The sequence below is a fragment of the Hippocampus bargibanti genome, linkage group LG05, assembly GCF_051943395.1.
Source record: "Hippocampus bargibanti isolate YZ-2025 linkage group LG05, ASM5194339v1, whole genome shotgun sequence".
In the NCBI taxonomy this organism is placed as follows: domain Eukaryota; kingdom Metazoa; phylum Chordata; class Actinopteri; order Syngnathiformes; family Syngnathidae; genus Hippocampus; species Hippocampus bargibanti.
This window is the reverse complement of record NC_142738.1, coordinates 15888592-15901657: the sequence shown is the minus strand read 5'-3', so window position 1 is coordinate 15901657 and position 13066 is coordinate 15888592. Positions and strand designations below refer to the sequence as shown.

The 13066-nt window shown below is 41.1% G+C and overlaps 1 protein-coding gene across 4 annotated transcripts in view; it reads right to left on the bottom strand.

Annotated features, from left to right (window-relative positions):
• The window catches only part of magi2b (membrane associated guanylate kinase, WW and PDZ domain containing 2b), a 150614-nt gene extending 138183 nt beyond the window's left edge, over positions 1-12431 (bottom strand). For 3 of the 4 annotated variants that reach the window (XM_088996905.1, XM_088996907.1, XM_088996906.1), the window contains exon 1: positions 11814-12429. In XM_088996905.1, the coding sequence (XP_088853031.1) occupies positions 11814-12111 (298 nt within the window). In that variant the 5' untranslated portion in view covers positions 12112-12429. Of the gene's footprint in view, positions 1-11813 lie in introns of all 4 variants that reach the window. The other variant, XM_088996912.1, reaches the window with a different exon arrangement.
• Positions 12432-13066: the final 635 nt, after the last annotated feature.

Sequence of the window (13066 nt, the reverse complement as noted above, 5' to 3'; positions counted from 1 at the left end):
CACATCTGTGATCTACCCACAGCACCTCTATGCGCGACATTGCTTACACCTTCTGGGCAAAACCCAAAGTTAGCTTGACCATTTGGCACTGTTTAGCATCAGTCACACAATCCGAGACTTTTGTTGACATGAGAAAGAAAATGTTGCGCATAAGATCCAGGCGTAAATATCGCGAACACAAGACCTAAATTTCATTTGACCACGACTACTTCTTCCCATGTCCTACTTTGACAACACCAAGTTTGAGCTTCGTGCCCTAAAAAGCCTGCGTGGGCCCTGCGTGTGGGCGATCATTGAAATGTATGTGTACAGTTTGTGTTCTTAAGCTGCGAATGGACAATCTTCTTCCAGTACTCCTAATGGGGCTATTACGGCAAGCAGCCGGGGTCCATTATTAATAGTAAATGACACAGTAAAGGTCTTCATATTGATCTTCCTCCACACACACACCCCCTCCCGCACGCTGAGACTGATCGTAATGATGATGCTTGTCCATGTGTTGTTCTCGACGGCGGCGTAATCGAGAACAGACGCATATTTACGACGGCCGAGCCACTGCAACAACAAAAGATTGCCGCAAGCCAAACTTAAAGGGTGGGGTGGTTACAGGAATGGCCGGCCTAATATTCTTGATAATGTTCTCCTCTGTTGGCCGGCCAATAAAAACTCTCCCGTCACTCCCTTAATGTATGAGCTCAGGAGACAAATTCAGTAGGAGGTGGCTATCTATGACGTTTGGCTTTCCAAGCACCTTCACAGAGATCAACACTGATAGTTTTAATCAACACTCCTCACAGGCGATGGAGCCATGTGTTCCTGAAAACAATGACTCGCCCAACATTTGCAAATCATGCAATCATCATCAAACGAGAACTATTTTGTTTGTGTTTTTTTTTTCAAATACTTATCTTCATTATTTTTGATGCAACAAGTGTGTTGCTTAATAATAATAATAATAATAATAATAATACATTTAATTACAAGCATCTTTTAGAACACCCAAGTACACTTTACAATTAAACTTCAGTCATTCACAAATTTATTTGGGAATTGAAAATATGACGTCGAGCGCCAAGACCGAATTTGTTCTGTTTTTTTTTTTTTTTTTTTTTTTTTTTTTTTTTTTTTTTTTGCTTGGGTGCTGATAAAGCGCTGGCCATGGCCTCTGGCAATGTTTTTATTTTCCACAAGGGGGAGGCATTTCCCTTTTTTCCATGTTAGCACTTTGTTCCAGCTTCAGTTGTTGTTAAAGCGCTATATAAACCAATATGTATGTACAGTATTGCATTGTATTTTGGACATCCACCATTATTTCAAGCTCATATAACTCCAGACCCATATAATTTATGAATCAACTCTTTCTGATGAAAGAAGTCTAAGGTTTCTAACGCTGTATTGAATGTTTATGTAGTCCCAAAACTAAATATTCTGTGGTTCCTGGAATTAACATGACAATGACAAAAACCCTGGCACTGAAGTCGACACATTTTTGCACGGCTGGCAGTGAAGGAGTTAACTAACAAAAAATGTGTTCTTATGATGTCAAAAGTAAAGAGAATTCGATGTAACTCAAATATAACTTTGGATGTCGTTATTAAAACAAAATATGTTCTGTGCCCTTTGGTGCTGTTTTTTAGGAACAGAAATCTGCCAAAATCTGTGGGAAAATGCAGGCATGGACAAAGACGTAATCTGTTTTGTTGTCTCAAAACAATATATTTTGCTTTTGCTCCTTTTAACAGGACTGTTTTTTCACCTTTTGAATTTCATTAAAAATATACTGAGTGAATATGGGGAAGAGTGCAAACGACAAAAGTACTCAAGGAATCAATCAAAAAATGGTTCCTCACTCAAAAAAAGTCTGTTCAGACACTATTGTTAAGATTTTAGTTTTTGATAAAAAAAAATCTCCCAAAAAATGGACACTGTGCTGGCAAAAGAAATGTAAAAAATTAGATTTTCATTGGCTTGTAAAAAATAAAAATAATAATAGAAAAGCCAATTTCTACAATCTTATTTTTACCCAATGAGCCTGCAAATGTGAGGAAAATCTGCAAATAAATGACACTGCCATGGTGGCGAAAGAGGGTACATTTTAGAGATGACCTAAATATAATTGCAAGTCCATCTTAAGGAGAGCCACACTGATTCAACTTTGCGATGCCTCATTGAGTTGCTATGGTCCAGATTGTCTCATCAAGTCTGTCCGTTGAGATTAAGCCCCCGTTGACGCATCTGAGTCCAAACTCCAATGACTCGATATTTGAGTCCACTGTGCCGACCCATCGCCTCCTTTCTACCCTGCATCAATTACATGAGCTTGAATGCGACAGTCAGCAGATAATGTCCGGAAGGGGAGACGACAGATTAGTTCGTAACAAATCAAGCAGAACCTTTTACTGGAGAACACAATGTGACAGTCGTTTCTTTCTAACATATATATTATATGTTACATTATATGGACCAATGTGCTTATTGTGTTTCACATTCAAAGTTCGCAATAAAAGGAGAGTTACGAGTTGAGATTTACACACGATGACAGGGCACGGTGTCATAGGAGAACACATTCCTTTGAAGAATCGTTTCTGCTTCACAGTTAGTTGCGACTGAATACTTTTTGTGAAACCTGTTGCTTTTGTTGAACTGCACTCCAAATACGTAAAGTCTCGTTATATCGATATTCTCGGCAGTCGGAAAAAATATTGATATAACCGGACTATCGATATATCCGATCCTGCGGCATGTAAATTTTCTCCTTGCGTTCATAGAAATAGTATCGTAATAAGCAGTACTATGGATATAACCGATATTGATATAACGAGACTTTACTGTATCTGAGGAGAAAAAAAACATAGTGTATTTTTATAATGTTGTCAAAAGAGAAGCAGGGGCTAGCGAGCCCATTGCCAACATTTGTTGAACAGTTAGTCGAGACAGATTCTCTTTTTTGCATGATTGGCATGATTTTTGAAAGTTTGACAAATCTACACAAAACAGGAAAATTATGCTGGAACACACTTTAAAGTACGACACGATGATGAGTGTTAATAGTTTCCTCATGACTCAGCATTACAACATTTGTATTGTGAGGTAATGTGAGTTAATTTCATCTCTACATCTCTTCAACTACTACATGGACACATTTTACATTTCCTGAAGTGTGCCCAGACAGACAGCATAAGGTAAAAACCGCGTTTCGACGGCCCGACGGGCCATCAGTTTGGCCTGCTACTGTCCTCTGCTGGTGAGAACTATCATCTGCAGATGCATATGCAGATGTGTTCAGAGTCCATTTAAGAGTGGAGGTCGGTTTTTGGCACTGAGAAATGAACACAGATTTAGTGAATGTTTCTAGCAAACTGTACATCATCTTCAGCACAAAATCTGAACACATTTCAAATCCAGAGATGCTAGTAATGGATCCTTTAAGGAAGGTATTTTATATACATTTGATGCTTTCCTGTTTTTTTTGGGGTGAGAGTTGAAATAAGCATATAATGTGTTTAATAACTGTGCTTTGTATTTCACAGTATATATCACCTGAGCAGAAATCCTCACATCTACAAAATCGTTATTTTTCAGGGGGAAAAAAGGCCAATATTGCTTGAACTGCCAAACCCCGCACTGTTGGTAATCTACTTCATCGGGTTACTTTATTGTTATTTACCATTACAGGCGAATATCAACACAACACCAACCAAAAATCATGTGTACTTAGCGTATTTTCCAGTGTATAAGGCGCACCCAAAAGCCTTTTCTTCCAAAGATGACCCTGCATCTTATATGCAGATGCTCCTTAGATGTGAAGTAATATCGAGCCACAACAGGTCTCGCAACTCGGGTCAGCAGCCACTGACTCCCTTTCCCCTTGTAGAAGAAGTTGGGCAAATATAATTCCTAATTCATGACAGTGTCTTTGACACAAAACGGTACAAACACATCGCTTCACCAGCAATCCATGTCAAATTCTTCGCACACAAAGACCATCAAACCAGACAAAGAACCTTTACTACTTAACAGAAGCAAATAACAGCGGTTGCATCGTCTTTGCAACACAACATGGGGTATGCGATAAATGAAACGGCAAAATGACTTCATTGCGTTTGAGGCAGAAATTAAATTGCATTGATACTTGCCTTCATGGCTCACCAGTTCCTTATGCACTGAAGCATGAGAATGATCCATTTAAACATAACATATGGACACAAATGTACAGTCAAGTCTCGTTATATCGATATTCACGGGAGTGGGAAAAAATATCGATATAACCGGACTATCGATATATCCGATCCTGTGGCATGTAAATTTTCTCCTTGCGTTCATAGAAATAGTATCGTAATAAGCAGTACTATCGATATAACGAGGCTTTACTGCATATCAACAAACAACATGTCATTCGTTATTGTCTAAAAAGAAAACAAAACTTAGACTCATCTTGAGGCGACATAACACTCCACGACTCGCACAAAGTGACAGATGATTAGATGCCGCACATCAAAGATGCTTCAAGAGAGTTGATAGATTTGTCCTTTTCTGCGTATTTTATATTCATTCCCATGGTGACTCCATCGCCACCTCTGAAGCACATGGCGGTCATCCCAGCAGCGTTGACACTTGCGCTGACCCAATTCTCTCAACCGGACCACTTGGACGTTTGCTGGCAGGCTGGCTTAGATGTCAAGCTTGATCCTCCGGGCTGAGCCATTATACGTTAAGCTTCAATTATTCTTATTATTATGATTTTGTACGGCATATATTTGTTAAAAATAAAGTCAAATCTTCCTCTCATAGCTGGGTGGGTTATTAATACGAGCAGAGTCGACAGGATGTTCTGCACTGATTCGCGGGACTGCTTAGCATTACCAGAGTGAAACGTGAAGGGAGGGAGGTGGCCTCCCTTCAATTCCATCTGTTCCTCCATCACATTAAGAAAGCCTTGGAAATATATGCAAAGCATTTTTCACCCGAAATAGTTGATATCCAACATTGACTCCATGTACTAATCGGCTCTTTGTCCTCACTAGGAAGACAATTCAATTCACTAGAAAACATTTTCCATGACTGCCTCTTTGCACTGACCAATATGCAATTAGCCGGACAAGCAAATAAATGTGTGATTTTAGTGACACTACTAGATCCAAATAGTGGGCATATATCCTGAACTGACAGCCTTTTGGACACTATTAGTAGCACTGAAACGAGCACAAGTAGTTTTGCCTCGCTCGTAACATGTGCTACTCATATTCCAAAGCCATGCCGCAAGTGTGCAGAAATGTCATTGTGTAGTGGGAGGGTAAATGTTTATATTAACTCATTGCCATTCACGAATTTATTTGGGAATTGAAAATATGATGTAGAGCGCCATGCCCGAATTTGTTTCAGTTTTGTTTTTTCATGCTTGGGTGCCGAAAAAGTGCTGGCCAGAACTCTGGCGATGTTTTCCCTTCCACAAGGGGGCAGCATTTCCCCTTTTCCATGTTTGCTTTTTGTTCTAGCTTCAGCTGTTGTTAAAGCGCTATATAAACCAATACGTAAATGCAAATGTCCCCATTGTGGGACGATTAAAGGCTTTCTGATTCTGATACATGTATTGCATTGTATTTTGGACAGTCACCCTCATTTCAAGCTCATATAACTCCAGACCCATATAATTTAGGAAATAACTTTTTTTTCTGATGAAAGAAGAGAGTCTAAGCCTTAGACTCTAAGGTTTCCTATGCTGCATTGAATCTTGGTCCTAAAACTGTGGGTCCTAGAATTACAGTGTTAATGACGAAAACCTTGACACTGGATTGATGAGAAGGTTTCTTCAGCCGTCATCTGTACAAAAGTGAAGGTTTCGGACGTTTCGCCTCCTATCCAAGAGGCTTCGTCAGCGAACTAAAGTCTGACTGGTCGTATCGGCCCCATTTATATATCCCTAATGTCCAGACCTGGTGACGCCGGACACAGCTATGATAGGTCCCTACTCTCAGGTTGGGGGGGGCGCGGGACCCCCCCCTGTGGCCCCACTGATTGTTCCTACATTCCTGACTAACGATTGGCCTATTACCCCCACTCCCCCCGGTATCACCTCATCAGCATAACGACCCTCATCAGCATTGCGAAAGTTGCCTAACCTGTTTTGCCTGAGCAGGCTATTGTATGAACGATCCAAATTGAACCTCACACCACCAGACCGGTTTAATGAAGGATTTTGTTGTTTTATAAGAATCGCCTCTTTTACCCCCCTTTCAAACCATCTATGTTCTTTCGCTAAGATTTTAACCTCATTGTCGTCAAATGAGTGGTTGCTAGCTTTTAGGTGCAAATGTACTGCCGATTGAGGCCCACTAGTATTATCCCTGCGATGTTGATAAAGTCTTTTTTTGAGAATTTGTTGAGTCTCCCCAATGTACTGCTCTTTACAATTTTCATTCTTACAATGTATGGAATAAACTACATTACTTTGTTTTTCATTTGGTAGCCTATCTTTTGGATGCACTAATTTTTGCCTTAACGTGTTTATCGGTTTGAAATAAGTAGGAATTTTATGTTGCCAAAGGACTCTTTGTAATTTTTCAGAAACTCCTGCAATGTACGGAACTGCTACTCCTCTCCTTTTAGAATCTTGAGAATTATTGGTTTCGTTCGCTATTCTTTCTTTCTGATATTTGTTGAATGACCACTGAGGGTACCCACAGTTAGTGAGTGCTCTCCTGATATGTTTTGACTCCTTTTCTCTACCTTCAGTGCTAGTTGGTATTAGTTTAGCCCTATGCTGGAGGGTTCTGATAACTCCTAGTTTATGTTGTAAAGGGTGGTTAGAGTCAAAAAGTAAGTATTGGTCAGTGTGCGTAGCCTTCCTAAAGACTTCTGTTTTTAGCGCTCTGTCCTCTTTTATAATTACTTTACAATCCAAGAAGGCTAGTTGGTTCTCTTGAATGTCCTCACGAGTAAATTTAATGTTGAAGTCTACAGAGTTGAGATGATCTGTGAAGGATTGAATTTCTTGTTTCTTAATTATGACAAAAGTATCGTCCACATATCTAAACCAGTGTCTAGGTTTTGTCCCTGGGAAGGATGTGAGGGCCTGTTTCTCCATCTCTTCCATGTAAAGATTAGCCACTATGGGTGAAACTGGTGAGCCCATAGCACAACCATGGATTTGTTTATAAAATTTTTCCCGAAATTGAACATACGTAGTATTAAGGCAGATTTCTAATAATTGGCAGATGTGATCCGGTTTCAGTTTGGTTCTTTCATGCAGAGCAACATCCGCCAGCAGCCTCGTCCTCACCACTGAGACTGCTGCTGGGGTTGGGACAGATGTAAAGAGAGAAGTCACATCGTATGATGCCAAAGTTTCCTCAGGTTCCAATATGAGGTCTTTGATCCTCTCTACAAACCCTGTGGTGTTCTCTACGTGGTATTCTGTGTTACCAACCAACGGAGCTAAAATAGTTTTTAAATATTTGGCTACATTGTATGTAGAGGAGTCAATGCTACAAACAATGGGTCGGAGGGGGAACCCTTCTTTATGTATTTTTGGCAGGCCATAGATACATGGCGTGGCCTCTCCAGATGTATTTTAGATTATACCCGGGAGAGGCCACGCCATGTATCTATGGCCTGCCAAAAATACATAAAGAAGGGTTCCCCCTCCGACCCATTGTTTGTAGCATTGACTCCTCTACATACAATGTAGCCAAATATTTAAAAACTATTTTACGACCAGTCAGACTTTAGTTCGCTGACGAAGCCTCTTGGATAGGAGGCGAAACGTCCGAAACCTTCACTTTTGTACAGATGACGGCTGAAGAAACCTTCTCATCGATGGACCACTCCTGTACGACTGAGAGCTTAGACAGACGTATTGACACTGGATTGGAAACATTTTTTGCACATGTCTCGTGCAATTTTAGAACAAATGAGATTATTGTGATAGGATTAGAATTGTTTTATTCATGAAAAGATAGAGTGGTCTAGTCTATGTACATTTAGTAGGATATAAAAGAAGCAAAATTTAAAAACATGAAAAGGCTTTTCACACTGCTGTTTGAGGTCCACGAAACTCGAATGCTTTGTCTCCACCAGTAGAACTATGATGTGAGTAGTGAGGCCAAATTGCATACAAACGGACATGTGTGATATTGGTGACATGATAACATTCTATGTGATTAGCATGTCACGAGTAATACTAGTATAGCGCCGTTGTCAACAAGTGCAAAATTTTGCTTCAAGAGTGACAGGTCGTTCTTAGGCGAAAGTTGTCTTACTCTGAAGAAAAAGTGCCTAAGAGTGCAGGGAGAGCATTGGTGGTGTTCATCCAATGTTTATGATATACAGCCTTTTCAAACTGATTTAACGAATAACAAGTAAAATATGACATAAACAATAAAGCAATAGCCATCTTAGATGTAAATGATATTTAAATGAGTCACCATTTTTAGGCTGTGGCCCCCCTTAAGACGCGACAGCTGGCATTTCCAAATCAGTTCGTTTCTTCTCTTTAATCAGCACATACATAGTTTACTTACAAAAAACCTCGACGCCAAAACGTAAATTAAATGAGGGGAAGAAAAACTGACAATTTGCCATATGGTGTGCTTTTTCTCCACACTTTGAAAGCGAAGTGGATCAATGTTACCGCATGATGTTAAGATTGCTAAGAAATGTGACTGCGTTTGGCAATGAAAGGTCCAAGAATAATTGGAATAAAAAAAATTAAAAAACAAAGAAACACCAAAATAGCTAGGAATTTATTTTTATCACTCAGGCTATTTGCGAAGGAGAGAAATGGCTGTTTTAAGTCGTTTTTCATTAAATTAAACTCATTTTTCTCAGAAAATCCCTGCAATATGAATACACAGCAATTCTTCCCAACTTTCAGAAGCAGCTATCACAATTTATAGTACTTTTGTTCATCTTAAATGTAAAATATCCCAAAGGTGATGTGTCCTTGCTCTCACGTTTCTCACCACCTCCTTCACACCATCTCCATCTATAGTGCAGGAGTGGGAAGTGTGTTTGTGTGCGCGTGCGTGTCCGTGTGCGTGTGTTCTGCATGTGTGTGTATGTGTATGTACGTGTATATACTGTATATGCTCAGATTTGAACTATAATTTGAAAGGAAAGAACCAAAGGGAGAGAACCCACAACAACCCCTGCACCAAAATATGTTGTGATACCTCAAAGACATTTTAACTGTGTATTGTTTTACATTTCTTTCTTTATTTGTACAAGAGCTGTATTTGAACAGTAGCAATTTGCTGTTAGTATCTATCGTACCTTATAGCTTGCTCTGTCCAAAAATGATTTGACAATACTGTGTGAAATGATGTTGGGCTACATTACAATGCTTAAGCAACGGAAGTCTCGCTTTCCTTTAACCAAGCACCCTCTGTATTGATCAGGTTTACCTCGTGAAATGTTCAGTGAGAGTAGGTACCATCAAGCTCAAAGAAGAGCAGAGAGTATGAGGAGGCAAGTTCAATAAACACATCATGGTTAACTGGCTAAGAAAAGGAGGTGAGAGGGAGGAGAAAATAGACCTGTGTGAGATAGATGCGTATTAGCATTTAACCCCTTCGTGTACGGCAGGCCGCTCTTGCTGTCAGCAGCTCCAACTCAATAATCAATCATACGGAGGCGAGCGGCGCAAACAGCCCGCGAAGGCAAATCCTTGGCTCGCTCCAAAAATAACCGGCCTGAGTGTTTGATTTGTGCTTTTCTCGTGTCCCAGAAAACAACACGCTGTCGGAATGCTGCTTTCATTCCACAGACGAGGACACATCTTCACCATCACCAAATCATACTTTTAGCCCTGTTTGGAATCGATTGTGTCTTGATAGCAAGTTTACACGAACCAGCCATCACATTAGGTACGCCTCGTCATCAGATGACAGCCAAAACTAACATGCTTCCCTATATAAGGGAAATATTGCTCAATGTCACAGTGGTGTTAATTAGGTGAACGCAAAAGAGCTTCACACCATAAAATAATGGAATTCAAGGGGAAAAAAGTTCTATATAACCATGGTTCATTCAAACTTCCATCCATTCTGTTCGAGTTTGAGTGTTAAACCGACAAGCCCATCCATTCCTTTATCCATATATCCAAATACCCCTTTATTGATTCATCAATCCACCATACATCAATTAATCGATTATCTAGCCATCTACCAAAAAAAAACCCTCCTTAAGTTGTCAGATAGAAAAAACATCAAAATGTTAGTTGTATGACTTTTCTTAATAGCTTCAATGTTATGGCACACAGCTGTTTCCAGGTGATTGATTGGACAACACACAGAAGTGAATCAATACAAAGTCATCATACAATTCAAATGTGCAGTTGAAAATTTAATCTAACAGTCATGAAAATATATAAAGTGGGTGAATGCAAATAAGAAACACTAGTAGTTTGTGAAATAAATCAATCAATAATAACAAACCTGTAAGTATAACTATTTACATGAATGAAGCGCCTTGAATGTCTGCTGGGTCCTCCTCTGAACTACAAAAGGCTCACACAGCAGTTTGCATTTTGAGTCACATCAAAACCCAAACAATAGGAAATTTAATAAGTGTCTGGAGAGAAAATTACTCGAAATGATTGTTTTGGCATCCCGTACGTCAGCTGAGAGGAGTTGCCGAGAAGATTAAAAGTATACCTGTATTCATATTGAGAATAAGTTACTAAGAACGTTTATGGACTTAATAGATACAATTTTACAAAAGGGATTAATTCATTCATTTTTCTGAACTGCCTTATCCTCACAAGGGTCGTGAGGGTGCTGAAGCCTATCCCAGATGTCTTCGGGTAGTCGGTCGGTTGTCAACCAATTGCGGGCAAATGGGATTTGTTTCCAGTACATCATGCAGAATTTTGAGTTTAACTTTTAAGATCTGCCCAATGTTCTGAAATGTGCATTAGAGTGGAGATCATCTTCTTATGTTGAACCATTATTTTTGTATGGTTCTTATTCAGAATGATATACATTTGTACAAAATGCGGAGGCTATTTTGCTACAATTTGATACAGTAGCGCTACTGGACGCAATTCTCATCTGACTGTCAGCTTTGATGCCAGTTGAAAATTAAGTGAGAAAATGGAAGCAGGAGTAGTGGGTTGTATTTTGGGAGGATGGGGGGATATGCTGTTTTAAATGGTCCCGTGTACTGTTTATATCATAATATTATTTGCCTATCACTCAGCAAGACTCCAGTTAGACTATTCACAACATCTTTCAATCCATCCATCCAGCTATCCACCCATCCATGCATCTTTCCACCTATCATCCATCGATCGAATACCCATGCACCAATCGGTCTGTTTAGCTTGTGTTTGTGTTAAATTTGGAGTTTCCTTGAAGCTACATTCACTTCAGCTGCAACACTCAATAAGACTCAGGCCCTGCGCTAATTAGACAGCTCTATGCTTGCAACAACCCTTTAATGGCAGCCATATGTCTCTCTGTCTGTCTGTCTGTTTGCAGCAGAAGTCAGTGACTGCCTCCTCTTGCATGGCCATCCGGAGCAAGCCACAAACACGCCGGAGACAGACACGCCCCCTCAGGATTGATCTCCACAACTGTGGTCCGTTCTACTGGTTCCGGTTCTGGAGGTCTAGTCATCAGGCCCGACTAGCATCTGTGTGTGCTTTGCGAATCCCCCCACAGGGGATAAACAACGCTCAGTTCCTTTCTCTAAATTGTGACAATAATCAATAATCGACTAAAAGTGCAGATCACGTAATTCACGTAAATCCACACATGCACACTTATGCGTACACACATCCGCGTAAATACGTCAGCTGCGGATGGCTCACTCACCTTGTTTGACACATTTGAAACGGACCGGGTCCTTGCAGTGCTTGATGACGGCCAGCACGTCCCGGCTGGTGAGGCCGGCGACGGGCATGTCGTTGACTTCCAGGAGCAGTTCATCCTCAGCCAGTTTGCCGCTCTGAACGAGACCCTTCCCCGCCTTTACCTCGCCCAAGTAGGGGAACTGGCCGAGCTCGGCGCCCCCTTTCAGCTCGAAGCCAAGCTCGCCGTCCTTGCCTCGGCTGATCACCGCTTCGTGGACTTTGTTGGTCCAGTGGTTTTTCTTCTTGAGGCTTTTCGACATCGTTATAAGGGGAGAGTCGGTTCACCGCAAACTGGCCAGCTGGCTCGCTACGATCACCACCAACGACACCACCACCAACGTCTCATGCCCGCCTCAGTGCAACTCGCTGCAGCTGGGCGACATCATCGACTCACGCCAGGAGCTGTGTCCACTCTGCGAGACGTCGGGTCGGGCGAGAGGTTGCCGCACGTCGCGGTGCTCGTTTCTGTTCGAGAGAAATGATTCCAGCCACACAGACGTAGGAGACAAACACTGGCGCGTAACCCGGATGTGAAACCCGAAGGAGGGGAGAGATGAATGGTTCTGGTTCGGTCTTCGGAAGACGAGGGGAGGGGACAACATTTTTACTACTCGGTTTGCCGGGGGCTTCGCTTCCCACCCCCGTCATCGAGCCTGGATCGGGGAGGGAGGAGGCCATGAAGACACCACAGGCACCAAACTGCATTCAAATGGGAAACTTTTGTTTTCCCACCATTTCCTCAAAGGTAATAATAATTATTTGTTTCATGCAGTGTCTGGAACTCATGACAAAACGTTAGCGGACACCAGGGCAGACTTGCCTGCCCGGCCATAAAGTTGCCTGCCCCATTTTTCACAACTTGAAACACATGAAGACGACTAATCGCAAAAAAAAAACACCACTATTGCAAATTATAAAGGATTTTTAATTAAGGATGTACCTACCACAAATGCTCCCTTGCTTAATATATGGCAAATAACCCTTGCTGAAGATTTTGTTCCAGTTGTCGTTTGTCCATACACTGTCATGGTGCGCAATGCAATGTCTGCGTTGGGTTGTCTGCTACAAGCAACCTAAACTCCTCTTTCAAATCGCTTTTCAAAACTCTCAAGTACACTTTATAGTCACTGGATAATATAAGTTTACGTTTGTAGCGTCATAAATTTTGTTAGCTTCTTTTGAATCTTTCTTCTGGGGCTGAGGTTCTGTGCATTT